The sequence below is a fragment of the Hippocampus comes genome, unplaced genomic scaffold (assembly GCF_001891065.2).
Source record: "Hippocampus comes isolate QL1 unplaced genomic scaffold, H_comes_QL1_v1.1 scaffold37, whole genome shotgun sequence".
NCBI lineage: Eukaryota > Metazoa > Chordata > Actinopteri > Syngnathiformes > Syngnathidae > Hippocampus > Hippocampus comes.
The window spans coordinates 75,477-94,132 of NW_017805535.1; the positions used below are offsets into that span (position 1 = coordinate 75,477).

At 40.1% G+C, this 18,656-nt stretch overlaps 1 protein-coding gene across 2 annotated transcripts in view; it reads left to right on the plus strand.

Moving 5' to 3' along the window:
* The first annotated feature begins 2,398 nt into the window (after positions 1–2,398).
* gal (galanin/GMAP prepropeptide) overlaps positions 2,399–18,656 on the plus strand; it is a 24,845-nt gene continuing 8,587 nt past the window's right edge. Inside the window, exons 1-4 of one of the 2 annotated variants that reach the window (XM_019878154.1) lie at positions 2,399–2,527; positions 2,706–2,786; positions 3,952–4,006; positions 10,799–10,870. In XM_019878154.1, the coding sequence (XP_019733713.1) occupies positions 2,706–2,786; positions 3,952–4,006; positions 10,799–10,870 (208 nt within the window). In that variant the 5' untranslated portion in view covers positions 2,399–2,527. The remainder of the gene's footprint in view (positions 2,528–2,705; positions 2,787–3,951; positions 4,007–10,798; positions 10,871–18,656) is intronic. The other variant, XM_019878153.1, reaches the window with a different exon arrangement.

Below are 18,656 nucleotides of genomic sequence, written 5' to 3' on the forward strand. Positions count from 1 at the left end.
CAGCACCAATTTGTTGGTCCAAATTTAAATTCACTGTCCAGTTTGACACTCAGATTTGAAGTTGTTGGATTAAAATAAGGCGCCAGGGGGCCCCAAGTCAGCAGGATGGGATATAAAAGGGCTACTGAGAGCAAACACGATAAATTCTGCACCACAACTTTCTTTTCACTGAAATTCAAGAAATTGAAAACCATCCAGGCCTTGAGTTCCTCCAGACAAGACAAAAGTGGTCTCAATGTCTCAAAGCGGAACAAACATCTGATAGTCATCCGCATATCAGTGGAAGGAAATACCCTTTTTTCTTAAGATGGAACCCAAGGACAGCAGATACAATGAAAACAGCAGAGGCATCAGAATTGAACCCTGTGGAACACCATACGTTAGTGGAGCAGTGCAGGACTCAGAGCACCCAAGGTTTTGCATCACTTTAAAACCTGACTGGAAAATCTCCATTGTGGCTCTCCAGGAGAGCCGATGACTGGTAGCAAGCATGTATAAATCCATATATTCGGGAACGAGCAGAGATGAATCATGTTTTAGAACCCATTTTAGCTTCACCTGGTGACTGCTGCGTTTGCCGCGGCGACACTTCCACCATGAAAGAAGCACGTGAACACGGAAGCAATCAGCCAGAATGTCTGCCGGCAACTGAGGCAATGTCTTCTCCCCACTATGCTCGACCGCACCTGAACCTCTGACGTTGTGTTGAAAGTCCAATAAATATTGGCAATCATAAACAAGCAGGGACTCTGTCAGTATAGCACCAAGCACTGTGAACGGAAAATAAAGCTGAAGCAACTGGAGGGTCGCCACACAGTGCTTCATTGTTCTCCTTCTGCTTGCTTTTTTGATATGGAGAAACAGGATGGAAATTACATCCACAGCAGAGTTCCAAGGCGAAAAAGAAAATAAAACCTCATCTTACTCAAGCAAAATAAAAAAACAAACAAAAACATAATGGTTCCAAAGACATTTGGAAAACTATTCTATGGACTGACATGAAACATAAGGTGTGTGACTCATTATGTCTGCCATATATGTTACACAGCATCTCAGAAAAAGAACATCATACCAACAGTCAAACCTGGAGGTGGTGTAGTGATGCGATGGGTCTGCTTTACTCCTTTAGGACCTGGACGACTTGATGTGTTTGATTGAACCATGCTCTTTACTGGGAAATCCTCCAGGAGAATGCTTGACCATCAATTTGTGACCTCAAGCTGAAGCACACTTGAGTTCAGCAGCAGGACAACATCAAAACACACCGGCAAGCAAAGTCATGAATCAAATTATTATTCTTTTTTTTTCTTTTTAATGATGTTTTTCGAGTGGCCTAGTCATAGTCGGACTTATATTCAATTGAGATTCTGTGGCATGATCTTGAATAGGCAACTCAAAACCCTCCGGTGTTGCTGAATTAAAGCAATTCTGCAAGAAATAGTGGAAGAAAACATTTTCACAGAAATGTGAAAGGCTCATTACCAGTTATAGAAAGCTTGATTGCAGTTGTCACTGCTCAGGGTAGTCCAACTAGTTCTTAGGTTTATGGGCAAACTACATTGTCACGCAGGATCAGGTAGCGTTGAACAGTTTTTTTTTCCCCCATTAACACATAAAATCAGCATTTAAAACTGAATTTTGTTTACTCACGTTATCTTAGTCTGATATTTACATTTATTTGATTATGTTAAATATAAAAGTGGAAGATATGAAAAAAATATATAGGAATTTGATAAGAAATATTTTATGACGGCATTGCATTGTCCTGGCATGCATGTTTTCAGTCACTTTTGTAGGTTAACGTTTATTATGCTTGACTGTCAATGAAATATCTTTAAAATATATTTTTGTTTGAATGAAAACTAATACTGGACTTATTTTTAAAAGTTTTAACTGAAATGTATTTTAGTCCAAAATGTTTCATTGGTTTGTAAATGGAATTGAAAACGGATTCCACCTGCAGTGAAAGATGGACATTTCACTGATCAGTAGAATAATAAGTAGGCAGTAAATGTTTATTTTTATTTCCTTACCTTACCTGAAAGCAGCAGATATAAAAGGATGAACTATTTGCTAGACGAGGAATGTCTTCAATATTTTATCTTATATGGATTTTCATAATCACTCTTCCTTAAACCGACCCAAAGAAAAATCTTAAATCAAACAAGAAAGCATGAAAACAAATTGTCCAACACTGATTTGCTACACAAACTTGAAGCATGTGCTTATAGAGTGAAAGATGGTGATAGGAAGAGTTCCCTCATTTTCAAATTTAATCCATGTCTCTGACGGGCGGGTAAAGAAAAATCGGATCCGGGCATTACATGATGTAATTGAATTTCATGACGCTTTCTCTTGTCTGAGGGGAGAGGGCTGCTGACGCAGGTGGACTGAAGCCATGGTGAGTTTCAGGACCATAAAAGGTGTATGTAATACCCATTTCGTCTGAACTGCAAAGTGTTCACACAAACAGCAACTTCAGCTGCTGCCTTCGGGAAGGAGAGTCTGTGTTGCCAGCATATCAAAGGTAAGACACTGCTTTGTTCAAGTTACTTAATTTTTACTATCAAGGCATTCTATGTATAGGTCAATCTACAGTACATGTAGAGTCCCACATAAGGAAAGTCTTCCCGGTTGGATTGATTGTGAAAATTGAATGGGTGAGGTGGATCTTGATGTCTTTCCTTCTTACTTGAATTCTTTAGATGAAGACGTCCTTTGGGATTTTGCTGGTGTCTCTCGTCTTTTGCACAATGTTCTCGGAGACCATCGAGCTGGTAATTGCGGTAAGATCTTTTTTTTTTTTCATTAATGCCATGTAATTTATTGTTGCATTTGTGAATGAAATCCTCAGTTTTGTGTGCTGTTATTCTGTTCTTTGCTGCAATCTCAGAAGTAGAACTGAAACAAAAAAAATGCTCGACTATTAGTTACATTCATTGCTTGCAGGGATTAGGGATCCATAAATAATCTACATACAGGGTTTGACAAATTTATTATTCCACAAACCAAATTGAGGTTCATGCGACAGTTGCCATAAAAAATCATAATTAATCAAATAATTACACACTATAATAGAGCATTTGTTTGTCGTGACTCTTTGCTCATCCCATCAGGGTTCACTGTGAGTCGCTTACATACCGTAATTAGTTTGGTGCAATTTTTGATGATGGCCTTTTTGATGCAACTCTAAAATGCATCAATGCATGGGACTGGCAGTGACTGGGTATTGAGACAATCATTGTGAATCTTGTCATCTTCATCAAAGGCAGCAGCACGTCAGAGTACACGACCCCCAAAAATTTAAATGCATTGATAATTAAAAATCATGACTTATGTTTTTTTGTTATTTATGATGTAGTTAATACACCAGTATGTTTCAGGTCTATAAATTAATAAAGAAATCATACTTTTCATGTTTTATTTTACGTCTAATTACGTATTATCATCGCAGAACAGCCCACTGAGCTGGCTCAAATTTGAAAACTAAATAGTTTCGAATCCACATTCCTATTCAAAATGGTGAAACCTTGGTGGTTGATTATTTACAGAAACATGGAAATCAGCGCCACTGACCACCCCAAAATCCGAATATGATCTCCTTTATCCAAAAGGGGGGTGGGGGGGGGGGTAAAAGTACACCCTTGGGTTTACCTGGTAATAAATAGCAATAAATAACCAGAAAATGATTGTCATTTTGTAATCTGCAATGATGCATTTGAATTACTAAAATGAAAATTAAAAAAAAAGATTAAGTCTCCAGATCAACATTTGTTCCATAAGTACATGTCGAGAATTGTCAACTACATTTTTCACTTGACGATAATCTATAAATGGAGTCATTGTGATCCAAAGATTGTCCTTGTGAGGACAAGTGCGGATACGCAATGATCTTAAAGACGAAATACTAATCTGCCGAACCCTTTACTTTTGTCCTATTTCACCATGCAGGCAAAGGAAAAGAGGGGGTGGACTCTCAATAGTGCTGGCTACCTTTTAGGTCCCCGTAAGTACTGCGTACACACCTACTGTTCATCATGCATAGTTTTACATTGTTATCACATATTATTACACTAAACTGTTTCCACCATGTGGCTCATAGCTCTTAAATAGACAGATGTTCGCTAAATGTCAGTTTTGTAGTTGCATGTTGGGAACCACTGCCCTATAATAGTATATTTTAAAGGTCTTGTTTGCCATGACTGCATCGCAAGAGTTGCAATCATGAATTGTATTTGTGACTGAGAGGAGAATGAATGTGAATGAGAATGAAACTTTCAAATTGTTTATATTTTTCACAAGATTTGTTGAGAATTCACCAACATTGATACTCATACTCTACGTAATACATTTTGACCATGTGACTTTGGGCAGACTTTATTAATGACTCTAATTTCAATCAGAGGTGCACATAGCTGTTTAGGCCCTATTCTCAAGTGGCAACCTTGGGTTGTTAGGCGCATTTTCTTATTTTAGTTTGTTTTTATTTCTTCAGCTCACAGGGTGGACACCATATTACATGAGTAATTTAACACATTCACACCTTACCATGTCGTGTATATTTGATATCTAAATTATGTCTGTTCAAAGTGATGGCTAGTTTGGAAGGAATTCTTCAGATCATATTCCCTGCATGTGTGAAATGTGCTTATAAAGGTGCAAACATCATTTTGCAATCCATTTAAAAAGATTATTTTGTTTTGAGTTCTCAGTAATATGATGTGTTTTAATGGTTGCACTGCCATGGTCAGTGGATTTGTAAAAAAATCTATGGATTCTTTTTAGACACTTTGCTCACATAGTCCAAAACTATTTTTATATCATGAGAAATTCAAAAACAGTAATCCCTCGTTTTTCGCAGTTATTTTGGTTCTTCGTAGTTATTTGGCAAACTCCCCCGCGAAAAGTGAAAAACCACGAAGCAGGAATTGCCGCCATCTCCTAGGAATTTTCGTGTTTGTGTGTGGATGTAATGTTTGCACACAGTTAAATGTAAACCAGCATTTCACAGCTGTTCAGCAGTATTTTACTACCCTCTGTTGGTGAAGGTTGGATACTGCAGGCAGGGGACAACAGACCTCAACTGTGTGTACAGTCTGTACATGTGGGAGGAAGCTGGCGAGAAGCGCAGCTGTTCACGAAGTCGTCACAGGCCCTGGCTTTCCTGTGTGGGGTTTGCATGTTCTCCCGATGCCTGCGTGGGTCCTCTCTGGGTACTCTGGTTTCCTCCCACATTCCCAAAACATCCATGGCACGCTCTAAATTGGCCCTAGGTGTGATTGTGAGTGAGAATGGTTGTTTGTCTATGCGTGCCCTGCAATTGGCTGGCAACCAGTTGAGGGTGTACCCCGCCTATGCCCGAAGATGATGGATGGGCTGGGCTCCAGCAAGCCTGCGACCGTCGTGTGGATAAATGGCTCAGAAAATGGATCTTCTGCATAGATGGATGGCTGCCTTGCATGATTGACTTTCTGAATTTTTTCTCAAAATACACGTGCAAGTCAGTATCCCGTGGAATTATGGGAAAATGCCATGTAGCGTTTTGCCTAAAAGTACGTTCAAACGTATTTCGAGCGCAAGTACATTCGAAAGTACTTGCGAGTCCATTTGAATGTATTTCAATACATTCAGACAGACTCGCAAGTATGTCTTAACGTATTTGCCATTCAAAATATTTATCTTCCACATTGGCAGCTCCACGCTTCCATACATTTCAGTCCAAAATGCTCCCACACTTTCATAATCTTTTTTTTCTTTTTAACATATTTTTCTTTCCCCACTCTGTCAACCTTGTGTGTCACATTAACCGTTGAATTCTTTGTATGAGGCTGTTATGAATATGCGGCGAAACAGCAGGCCATGCAAAAAAAGAATAAAAAGGCAATTCAGCCAAGATCCAGGAAGGAGATTTTCCAGTTTTCTTTATTTCAAGGAGCAACAGTTTTTAGCAGACCACGGGTAGCATTACTCTCCAGGCTGTCCGGCGCGCAGTGACTTCCTCATTCTTCTTTTAAAGGAATTTCACTTGAGCTTCAGGCCAATCGGGGCCAAGCTGCAATTGGCCATTCCCAGGTGGTTGCAATTATCTTTCCTGAAATAATTAGCATTCTACAAAATGCATTAAGTATCACACAATAATGGTTTTGGATGGAGAGATATGTGCACCTTTATTCCATCCAAAATCCACAAAAACCCCCCCAGAATTTTTAATATTGTCTTTTGTCATCATGACAGAGGCGAATCTGAAAATTGAAAATGCCAATCTAGCTCAGGTTTGATTTTTTTCAAAATTGTTTTGATTTTATCCGCTGTTTAAATTGCCTTTGTGCCGAGGGAACACTGATGCCTAGTGACAGCAACCGTTCTTTTTTTTTTTTTTTTTTTACATTTTAATTTACAAAATGTGCAAGTACCAAATATAAGTGTTTTCCAGGGAGAAATTTAGGATATGCCTGGAAGAAATCAAAACCTGGATGGCACAAAATTTCTTGACTTTCAATGAAAAGAAGACAGAGGTGATACTGTTTGGTCCCAGTGGCCCTTGTACATCCCATCCTGTCGACTTGGGCCTCCTGTCTCCTTATCTTAAGTCAACAGTCTCAAACTTGGGCCTTAAACTGGACAGTGATTTCAAACTTGACCGGCAAATTGGTGCCGTTGTTAAATCCAGCTTCTTTCACCTTAGACAGCTAGCCAAAGTAAAACCTCTACTCTCTCATGAACACTTTGAGACAGTAATTCATGCCTTTGTCACATCCCGGCTCGATTACTGCAATGCCCTTTACTTTGGAGTCAGCCAGTCCTCCATTAAGCGTCTCCAGCTGGTCCAGAATACCGCTGCTCGCCTCTTGACTGGTACCCGTAAGAGGGAGCACATAACTCCTACTCTGGCATCCCTTCACTGGCTCCCCATACATTTTAGAGTTATTTTCAAGATCCTCTTACTTGTTTTCAAATCTGTAAATGACCTCACGCCACCTTACCTCTCTGAGCTCATCCGCCCCTACACACCTGCCCGCCGCCTCAGGTCTGCGGACCAGACATTATTTGAAGTACCAAGAACTAAACGGAGGCTCAGAGGGGATCGAGCCTTTTCTGTTGCTGGTCCCTCTCTCTGGAATGGCCTCCCACTGAACATTCGGCAAGCCTCCTCGCTGCCCATCTTCAAAACCCGCCTCAAAACTCATTTGTATTCTTTGGCATTTGACTCAGCATGACTTAGATTTGTTCTTGGTTTTGCTGTTCGGTGCTTTCTACCGTCTTTATTACCGATTTGTTTTACTGTTTGTTGTATATGTTGAATTGCTCCATGTACAGCACTTTGTATGCAGCGATGGCTGTTTGAAAGTGCTCTATAAATACAGTTGAGTTGAGTTGAGTTGAGATATGTGTGTTGTTGTTGATAACATGTCATGTTGTTTTTGCTGAGTATTTTGGAATGCGTCACGTGACTTTAAGGATGTGAGGGGGGATCGCGCGAGCAGTTGGGAGAGCGGATGTTATGCTACTCAAAGAGGAGTTCGTCCGTGTGTAAACTTTGCCTCCGACTGTTGGTGCTCTGCGATAGGCTCCAGCACGCCCACAAGGATAAGCAGATTAGAAAATCGATGCATGGATCTTAATTTAAAAACCAGGAGTGTTCGAACAACCATGACTAGAAAGTGGATTTCTATGAGTGGTGTAAGAGTTTGAAATGAACTCAGTGATGAGTTCGAACATTGTCCAAGGATGAGTTTTTTGGGGAAGCAGCTCAGATTGATTATTTAAAAAATATATAGGGATCAAATTACGGGGTAATAGGTAGCTAGCACTGTAACTATGATGCTACATAGGGTGTGTTTTGGGAGGTGTCGGTGGTAAAATGTTTAAAAAGAAAAAACTGTTGTTTGTAGGATTGGTTTACCGGATTCACGGGAATCACAACCATCATCATTGTTGGTGAATAGTGAATATAACAGTTGGGGAAAGTAAGTTGTACTTCTTACCCCTTTTTGGGCATGTTGAAAAGGAAATGTCTACATGGTATATTGATTTGTGTGTATACCTATGGAAGCTTTTGCTTAATTGTTAATTATTATCCTTTTATGTTTGAACATTACAGTATTGTCTTTGATGTTAAAGTTACCGAAATTATATTCTCTTTAATAATTTCTTAAACATGTTTGTTGGGAGCGTCTGATTGGCTGAATGAAACAGGAAGTGTTTTAGTAGCCGGAAGAAGGAGTGGCGTTCTCGAACGTGCTGCGGTGCAGACGTCTTTTTTTCTCCTTTTCAATAAAACTGCATTCAAAGGATTCCATCTCCCCTTTTGCCGTTCATAAAGTAGAGCCATCCATTCCAAAACAACGAACCCCTCAACTTACACCTACCGGTATATTGTTTGAAATGCTTTGGCTATGTGGTTCTTGACATGTCTGAAATTAATTTAAAAAAGAGAAGAAGAAATTGGGGCGGCACGAAGGGCGACTGGTTAGCACGTCGACCTCACAGTGCAGAGCTGCAGAGTTTGATTCCGGCTCCAGCCTTCCTGTGTGGAGATGCATGTTCTCCCTGTGGCTGCGTGGCTTTTATCTGGGTACTCTGGTTTCCTCCCACATTCCAAAAACATGCGCGGCGGGTTAACGGAACACTCTGTGCCCTGTGATTGGCTGGCAACCAGTTCACCAGTTCAGGGTGTCCCCCACCTACTACCCAAAGACAGCTGGGATCGGCTCTAGCATGTCCGCGACCCTTGTGAGGATAAGCAGATTAGAAAATGGATGGATGGATGGAAGAAGAACGTCCTGGCTTTGTGGTTGTCTGGCAGGATAAGGTGGAGTTGCACAATAAAAGTCATGGCCCACTCCAACATACCAAGGCACTTCAGAGAGGCAGATGCTTTCTGAGTAGATATTTATTTTCCTTTTAAATTAGATACAACAAATATTTATTACCTGTGTCAGGTGGTGTGTCCGCTGTAAAGTAAGTACGTTTGTTTTCTTTCAGCATGTTGTAAGCAAGAGGTGAATTTTGCAATTGTCCTAAATTTCACAACTTTGCTCTCGACAAATCTGACTCCTCCTGAAATTGGTAATGTAACTCCCTAAAACGCTCCTGCTCAGAGCACAGAAGACTTGCATTGTTAATTTACAAATACTTATGGGAATGCAAGCAGTTGGTATACCGAAGGGCTTCAGACTCACAGGTCACAAAAAAAAAAAAAAACATCAACCAAACAAAAGCACGGCAAACACCAAGTCAACTGAATTAAAAAATAAATACATAAACACTCCAAAGGCTGAAAAGACTGGACTTACAAAAGGTTCCTGGCAAGAACAGTATTAAACAATGTTATTCACATTTTACATTCTGTAAAAAGCAAGGTATTTTCATTGGGAAATTGACTTTGACAGCTGTGACCGACAGTAAATGCAACTTTGGCGACTTGTGGAGCGGCTGCATTGAGCAGCACATCCAGGTTGGTTGACCATGTGTGCACTTGCATGAGAAAGCCCTTTGTGGGTTACTCATTAGCAGCTCTAGTTGGTGGAGTGACAAATGTTGAGGTGCCCTTGAGCAAGGTTGACCTAGATCACAGGTGTCAAACTCAAGGCCCGGGGGCCAGATTTGGCCCGCCACGTCATTTTATGTGACCCACGAAAGCAGATCATGTGTGTCAACTTCTACGATCATTTCTAAAATTTGGACAGAAATGTCAAATTGTTAGGTGTAATTAACAACATTGAGATTTTGCGCTAATTTTCTGACCCTGTTTACACTCACTTGAACAATAAGTGAACAAACAACAAACATATAGTTGACTGATTTCAAAACTAGTAATCCATCAATTTGTTGTGTACAAATAACAATACCACGTGATGATTAAACATTAATTCAACCCTCCGAGGGAAGAAGTAACTCCAAATTGGCTCGCGACAAAAATGAGTTTGACACCCCTGACCTCGATTGTGTGATCGGACAAACTCAGATCCTATTACTAAGAACTCTAACCTTAATACTGGCACATTTTATTTATGTATTTTTTCCCCAATTAAGGCCACCATAGTTTTCTTAAAGTTTTCCAATGTGCGCGAAAGACATCTAAGTTGGCATGTGACAGAATAACACTGAAAAGGACACAGTCTATATCACAGCAGACTGAAATAAAGTATATTGCATATCTGTCCATTCGTATAATTACTGGTATAATGCAAGCTGCTACAGTGTGTCTAGTGTCAGCTGAAATCACTGTACTTTTTATGTTTTTATTGGTGACGACAACATATCGACCACTTAATATACGGAAGGGGAAAAACAAAACAGTCTGCTGTTACAGGTGTGATTTTTGTTTTGTTTTGTTTGTTAGGGAACCTATGAACCTCCCCTCCGCATCCGACAGCAGTATTGCACCAATGCACTACCTCACTTTAAGCCACCGGAGTCACAAGTGCCAGTGGTTTTTTTTTTTGTTTGTTTTTTTATTGTTTAGATTTATATATTATGCCTTTAATACAGTGTTGTTTGCTGGTTTATCTCTAGCTGTGTGTGTTTTAATGCACAGCATGTTTGTATGTTTGAAATGAGGATTGAGAGGAAGAAATTTCATCTGTGCTGTATGTCATACATAGAGCACATTTGACAATAAAGATGACCTTGACCTTTTATTCCCTCAAAATAAGTGTCTCAATTCAACTGTCAGTGGCCAATTGGGGAAACTCCTGTAAGCTCTCTGTGGGCAGTTCACCCACTGTGTGTGAGCGTGTTTGTATATATGTGGAAGCTCACATAAAGGTTCCTCCTGCCTCATCCTGTGTTACAGGTCGGATTGATCACCTAATTCAGATAAAGGATTCACCCAGTGCCAGAGGCAGAGACAACCTGATCACTCAATGTAAGATAGAAACATAACAGCCGCTGCAGGACCAGTGTGTCTAGTGTCAGCTGAAATCACTGTACTTTTTATGTTTTTATTGGTGACGACAACATATCGACCACTTAATATACGGAAGGGGAAAAACAAAACAGTCTGCTGTTACAGGTGTGATTTTTGTTTTGTTTTGTTTGTTAGGGAACCTATGAACCTCCCCTCCGCATCCGACAGCAGTATTGCACCAATGCACTACCTCACTTTAAGCCACCGGAGTCACAAGTGCCAGTGGTTTTTTTTTTTGTTTGTTTTTTTATTGTTTAGATTTATATATTATGCCTTTAATACAGTGTTGTTTGCTGGTTTATCTCTAGCTGTGTGTGTTTTAATGCACAGCATGTTTGTATGTTTGAAATGAGGATTGAGAGGAAGAAATTTCATCTGTGCTGTATGTCATACATAGAGCACATTTGACAATAAAGATGACCTTGACCTTTTATTCCCTCAAAATAAGTGTCTCAATTCAACTGTCAGTGGCCAATTGGGGAAACTCCTGTAAGCTCTCTGTGGGCAGTTCACCCACTGTGTGTGAGCGTGTTTGTATATATGTGGAAGCTCACATAAAGGTTCCTCCTGCCTCATCCTGTGTTACAGGTCGGATTGATCACCTAATTCAGATAAAGGATTCACCCAGTGCCAGAGGCAGAGACAACCTGATCACTCAATGTAAGATAGAAACATAACAGCCGCTGCAGGACCTCGCTTTTAGGCCAGGAATTGCTCCATTCAAACATCCTGTCCCGACTATCATTGTATTGATGTCTGATTTTATCCATCCAAACAGTAAAAGTATGTACAGTGGTACCTCTACTTACGAAATTAATTGGTTCAGGAAGATATTTCTTAACAAGTAAATTTTGTAAGTAGAGACACGTTTTCCATGTAAATGCCCTAATCCGTTTCACCCCCCCCAAAATGCTGACATAAATGTTTTCTAAAGCATAAAAAAAATCATCAAAATATGTAACAAATATATGTTACAATTCAATGATTGAACAATAAATGAGAGTTTTGCATAAGATAAAAAACAAAGAATAAAGAATAAAAATGATGGTCATTTAACTTTTAACTTAGTTCTCATCGTTTTTTACCCTCTTTAGTTCATGTTCTCTGTCAGAAGTGATTTTTGCCTGGCGTTTTGTAAAGAACTGATACAAGGACGTTTGCTTTTGTCGGCTTTTAACAACCCTTCGAAAATGTTCAAGGCAAACATCAGCATACTGAGAGATCGCCGGACTGGTGAACACTTTTTCTAGATGATTCACATTTACGAAAAACTATCGGAACACCTCGTGGCTCGAGGGGTGACTGACGAGGACACTGCATTGACAGACACACATCCATCCATCCAACGATCCGCTTTATCCTCACAAGGGTCGCGGGGGGGAGGCGGGGGGGGGGGGGGGGGTGCTGGAGCCAATCCCAGCTATCCATCTATCGACACACATAGACACATGAGATAGAGGTCCCTCTTAGCCAATCGGATGCCAGGAAGATGCCAAGTAATAGCCAATGGCAGAGCAGCTATAAGTATGTTGTGTTCAGGAAACTCGGAGCTGCGAGTAGCAGACCAAAGTTGTATTTTTACCATTCGTATCTGAAAATTTCTTTTGTAAAAAGAGGCAATATTTTCCGATTGAGGCGTTTCGTAACTTGAAAATTTCAAATGAAGAGACGTTTGTAAGTAGAGGTACCACTATATTGTCTTTGTTTTAAGCAAGTATTCAGAGACATGTATTCTGTAAATGCTGACTCAATGTTCTGCAAAGTGACCATTTGGTTATCTGGTCATTAAGTACCATAAAATGATAGATGGTGCAAGTGCTGCAACATATTCAGTATTTGTTCAGGAAACATAATGGTCACGCATTGATGGCATTTTATATATATATATATATATATATATATATCCCTAACGCCATTTGTAAAACGAGAAACACAACACATAAAAATGCAAATGAGAATGCATGCGCAGAGTAGCTCGTAAAAATGAATTACCCCCTTTCAGTGATACACCTCTGCCAAGAATACACGGTTGACCTCGCACTTTGAAGGAATCTCTCGTCAGTTATTAAATGTTCCCAAGCTATGGCACCGAATGGCACAACAAAAGTCAAACTTTCAGGTCATTTTTGCACATATGTGAGGACAAATGCATGGGACAAAATGTCTGTGAAGATGAGGGAAAAAAATATTGATGATGACGTAAGAACAGGAAATGGAACTTATCTCAACAGTGTCCTGGCTGCTCAGTACAACATAAACAATACACCATTTCGTAGAGGGCTCGTCCTCCTTATGGTCATCCTCAGCTGTCTTTGGGCAAGAGGCGAGTGGTTAGCTAGTGACTCATCGATCTGTGGTTTGGGGGTTGATTCTGAGCATTCCTAACTCCCACTTACTAAAAACATGCATGTTAGGTTCAATTTCGATGACACATTCTCTATAGGTGTGAGATCGGCACCCAGAGTGGAAACTAGAGTCGATTAACAAACACATTAAAATGGGTTATCATCCGGGGTTATTTTACGATCATACTGAGCATGCCCTTATGCCACAGAGAAAATTTCTATTCCTGAGTCATCATAAGCGGCGGCTGGAAGCAGGAGTGAAAGCTGTTAAAAATAGCCACAATGACGACGATGACAAGAAGAAGCTGACGTGAGCAAGAAACCTGCTGCACAACTTCACGTCATCCATCCATTTTTGTTATCCGCATTTCCTCACGAGGGTCGCGGGCGTGGTGGAGCCTATCCCAGCTGTCTTCGGGTAGTAGGCGGGGGGAGACAACCCTGCACGGTTTGCCAGTCAATCGCATGGCACACATAGACGAACAAACATTGCCGCTCACAATAGGGACAATTTCGAGTGTTCCATTAACCTGCCATGCATGTTTTTCGGATGTGTAAAGAAACCGTAGAACCCGGAGAAAACCCACGCAGACACTGGGAGAACACGCAGACGCCACACAGGAGGCAGAATCGAACCCTGCACCTCTGAACTGTGAGGCGGATGTGCTAACCAGTCGACCACCGTGCCGCCACTTCACATGACTGTGGACGGTATGACAAACGACAACTTCTCAGTTAGGTACATGTGTAGATGATGTGAGCGAGTATATGAGGCCAAGTCAGGAAGCCCTCTCTCTCTCTCTCTCTCTCTTGCAGTACAGTACCTGTTCTTAGTAAGAGCGTTTTTTCTTCTCACACACACTCACACACACACAAACACACCCTGTGTCTGTATGACTCATCAGTGAGACAGCGGTAGCTTTCTTTGGATCCAGGGTGATAAACTCCCATCAAAACAATCTTATATATATATATATATATATATATATTCTGTATTTTTTTTTAAACCAGATTTTACTGTTATGTCTATGGAATCCCGATGCTATTGCTGTCATTTTACAAGTGGCGTTGGTTTGTGTCACATTCACCTTTCAGATGAATTAAGATGAGCAAACACAAAATACAACACCATTATTATGATATACTGTATTATATAATAATGTAATATCAAGACCAAATATTTGATCACTGTAGAAACATCCATCCATCCATTTTCTGATCCAGTTTATTCTCACATGGGTCACGGGGAGCTCTGGAGCCTATCCCAGCAGTCTTCGGGCAGTAGGCGGGGGACACCCTGAATTGGTTGCTAGCCAATCGCAGGGCACACATAGATGGACAACCATTTACGCTCACACTCACACCTAGGGACAATTTAGAGCATGGGTTCGATCAGGCCTGCAGGATAATTTAAAAGTGAAAAAATGCATAAAAGACATGGAATTAATATTTTTAATAAGGTGCAATTCATGGAGTATCCACTGGGGAACACACTGTTTTGATCAGAGAAGAAGACAACAGCAGTCTCAGTCTGTCACTGACAGTCAAGGACATTTGAAAACTTTATTCTTTCCACTTTTAATAGCACTCTCCTTAGTTTGTAAAGTGTAGGCAGGAATTAAATTTGGATTTTATATGCACATGTGTAAATGGTTTAAAAATTCATTTCTTTATAAATCTCATTTAATTTTAAAGTGCATTACTATATTTTTCAATACCAATTACTTGTTAAAGTTTTGCGCCTTTGTACAATCAGTGGGATCAGTTGCAATGCATACATGTGAATGATAAAAGGAAATTGCACATTTGTCTAAGGAAATCTGAGGTGCTTCATTAAATGTTTTGTAAAAGATACGTTCATTCAATTTCAACATTTTCCGAATGTTCTTGTGCTTCTTTAGACCAAAACAAAGGAAAGAAATGTTAGTTTGGTTATTTATAGCAGAGTATGGTATAATTTTAATGGTGCGGCCCACTTGACATGTATCGAGGCCGTATGTGGCCCACAATGTGAAATGAGTTCAACACCCCTGATTTAGAGTGTTCAATTAACCTGCCATCTATGTTTTTGGAATGTGGGAGGAAACCGAAGTACCTGGAGAAAACACTGTAGAAACACTCTTAAACCAGAATATGTAGTGTGTAGTTCAATTGGTTTTATTTTGTCAAACTCATTTAATTGAACTTGTGCCCACATTGAATCAGTTAGTGTGTCAAATGCCTTGAAGACATGTTGTAGTGGCTTCACGTGTTTATTCAAGTTAAAAACATGACTGCATAGCGTGAATTTTAACAAAAACTACATTTTTATTTTGGAGGGCGAGGGGGGTTATCATTTGGGAAGGTTGTTGAAAACATTCAAATTGTTCTCCAACAGTTGACTTGAAAATTATGCTGAATGCCACGGGCACTGACTATTTATAAAAATCTGAGGAAAAAAAAACACCATTTGCATAATAACTAGGAATGCACTGTAAGTCTATGGAGGCTACAGCTTTAAGCAGGTGTTCATCTGTCTCAACGATGACGTGTTATGTCATTTTGTTCATTCTTGTTTTGTTACAGCACCAATGTTATCACTTAGACCTTTTTAGCGAGTCTATAATCCAGTTTACTTTTTGTCAGCAAATTGCCATGTGTGCAGGCAGCGTGCAGTCAACGACCAAATTCACAAACTGGACTTGCCCTGGCATCTTGATTCTGCATAGTCTATTTTGTAGAATTATTTTTGATTACATGGTTTAGTATTTTTAAAGTAACATTTCCGAAAGTGTTAAATGTTCAAAACCCAATAGTGTGTTACAGCAACAAAATGTAGTGTTGACAGTGCAGTAATAACACCTACACATACAAACATTCCATTCTGGCATTCAGTTCTCCAGTTTTTCACCCAGCATGTAGTGGCAACACGAGACATTCCATATTTGACAAGAACCCAACCCAGTCTGATGTTAAGTGCTGCATCATTTTATAATTTTGCTAGTTTGTGATTATGTTTGATCTGATGGATTGCTCTTTTTCCCAAAGTAGCTGGCAAGTTCATTGCATTTATCTGTCGATCGAAGTCCTGTTGCAAATTGATTTGGATGATTTGTGAGCTGGTCGACCATAGCAAATTGGGTGTGTGTATTGTTGAAATTCTTACCAATGATTTCCGGTAAGTGTTGTTGTCTAGTTTTACTAACTCTGTTTTTCTCCACTTACGCTACTCTTTACTGCACTTCGATTTCAAAGTCATGATGGCCGTAGTGCACTCCCAATGTGATTTAGGACGGCATGAAATGCGCTTCATTTTAAATGGAGCAACAGAAAGTGGAGTTTTTCCAGGTGAATTTATCCAGAAGAAGACACAGCCATAGTTTTCAGAAACATTTTAATAGATACGGTGGTTGCCTTAAATTTTGGCTTTATTTGTAGTTCAAAGAACACACAGAAATGATCTGAAATAGTCCAATTAAGCCAGCCAGATGTCAACACCTTTAGAGATATCGAGATCAAGAACATGACCTTGCGTATGGTTTGGAATTTTTCCGTGTTATGAGACACTAAAACTTTCAAGTACAGTGAACCATTTAAAATGGCCAATAAAATTCACTGAATGAGAAGCACAGAGGCTTCTCAGCCATCTTGACAGTTACATTATCCGTTTAAAGTGCTCATCGCCTGGCCGGACTGTAGACAGAGGCCTACTCAGAAATACGTCTGCGTTTAGAGATTGCATTTTTTGGAGAAGGTTAACAAACTGTTACTTCAGTATCTCTAACTGTTTTTCAAAATGTCAAAGACCCCTGTATGAAGAATAACATAGATGACAGTTAGACGCTCAGTGGTGATCTTTTAGAAATATCAGACACCATTTCATTCATCAAAACAGAGGCAATTACTTTATGTTCGTTCTGCAACATAACAACAACAGACCAAATAAGGATTTTTCGCCTATTGTCAGTGTTTTTGGCCCAGTAGCTGTTCTCATTTGCCAAAAAGATTCACTTTCGTATCTCTCACTGGTGTTGTAATCCACCGATCAATCACTTCCAAAGAGGGCTCGTGGATGAAGATTGCTGTCTGTTAGCATGATCATATCCACTGTTTGGAAACACTGGTAGTGTGGTCTCATTGCCCAATATCCCATTCACCTCCACAAGCACATTGAGGCGATGCATTTTTGTCTCCGGCATTGCCATTTTCTGAAGGACTTTGTGGTATTCATCGGTGGAGAATAGAATTTGCTTCAAGCCTTGTTGCTAGTAGCAGTCATGTTATCGTGAGGAATAAACAAAAAATGTTGAAACAATGACCCCAGCCAGCTGCATCTAAAAAAGAAAAAAAAGCAATACAGCCACACTGATACAAACAGTACAGGAGAATTCCAGAGAAAGAAAATGAAAGGAGTTATCAAAGAATCAAAGCAGCAGCTGTCTGTCTCCACACGGCACAGGCAGGAAGCAGAAAGCCTGTGTAGTGCAGTATGTGTTCAATATCATTCATTCATGTAAATCCGTATACATATATAAAACACAAATACATATGTTGTTGCCAAGAACAGATGCTAAGTATCCTCTGGCAAAAAAAAAAAAAAAATGGTATATGAGCAAAGACAACTTTCTGATTCATTAATGCAGTGTTTTTCAAACTTTTTTGAGCCAAGGCACACTTCTTTCATTGAATAAAATCTCGCGGCACACCACTAGCTGAAAATGTACCCCCCCCCCGATTATTTTAACAATTAACATGTTATATTGTTACTATAACCGTTTTTAACATTGAAAAATGACGTTATAACAGCTTGAATTGGAATCAAATGAGCACAAAGAAAACAGTATTTTATCATCTTTCATATTTATTGTTTCACCGTTGTCCTGCATTCATGCGTCACAAATTCGCTTGTCTCTCGTCGAAACACAAGGCAATTGGCTAGCTGTTGCTGCTTCCGAGCGGTATGGGAGGGTACTACATGACTACTTTCTGGGCCATAGACCAGTCTTCCTCAACTGGCGGACCGATCCACGACCGGACCGCCGACCTCCTCTGTCCGGACCTCCTCTGTTCGGACCCTCGGCAAATTGTATAAAATAATAAATTATCAAGTGATTTTTACGTTATACCTTTTATATTTGTGGACTATAATCTGCGCATTACCGCGATCCTTGTTATAATTATCTGTTGTATTCTTTGCGTGCACTAACAGATGTAATGCAGAGGACCGCAGCAGCGCAACTGTGTGTTGTATAATGTTTGACCAACTGGACACCCAGGCTGAGCAGGGCATGTCGGCGATAACGATGCGCTGATTGGCTCCTTTGAACTTAAGGTGTGCCCATACATAAGCGTCAGCATATACAATGCGCTGATTGGCTCCTCTGAACTTAAGGTGTGCCCATACATAAGCGTCAGCCCGC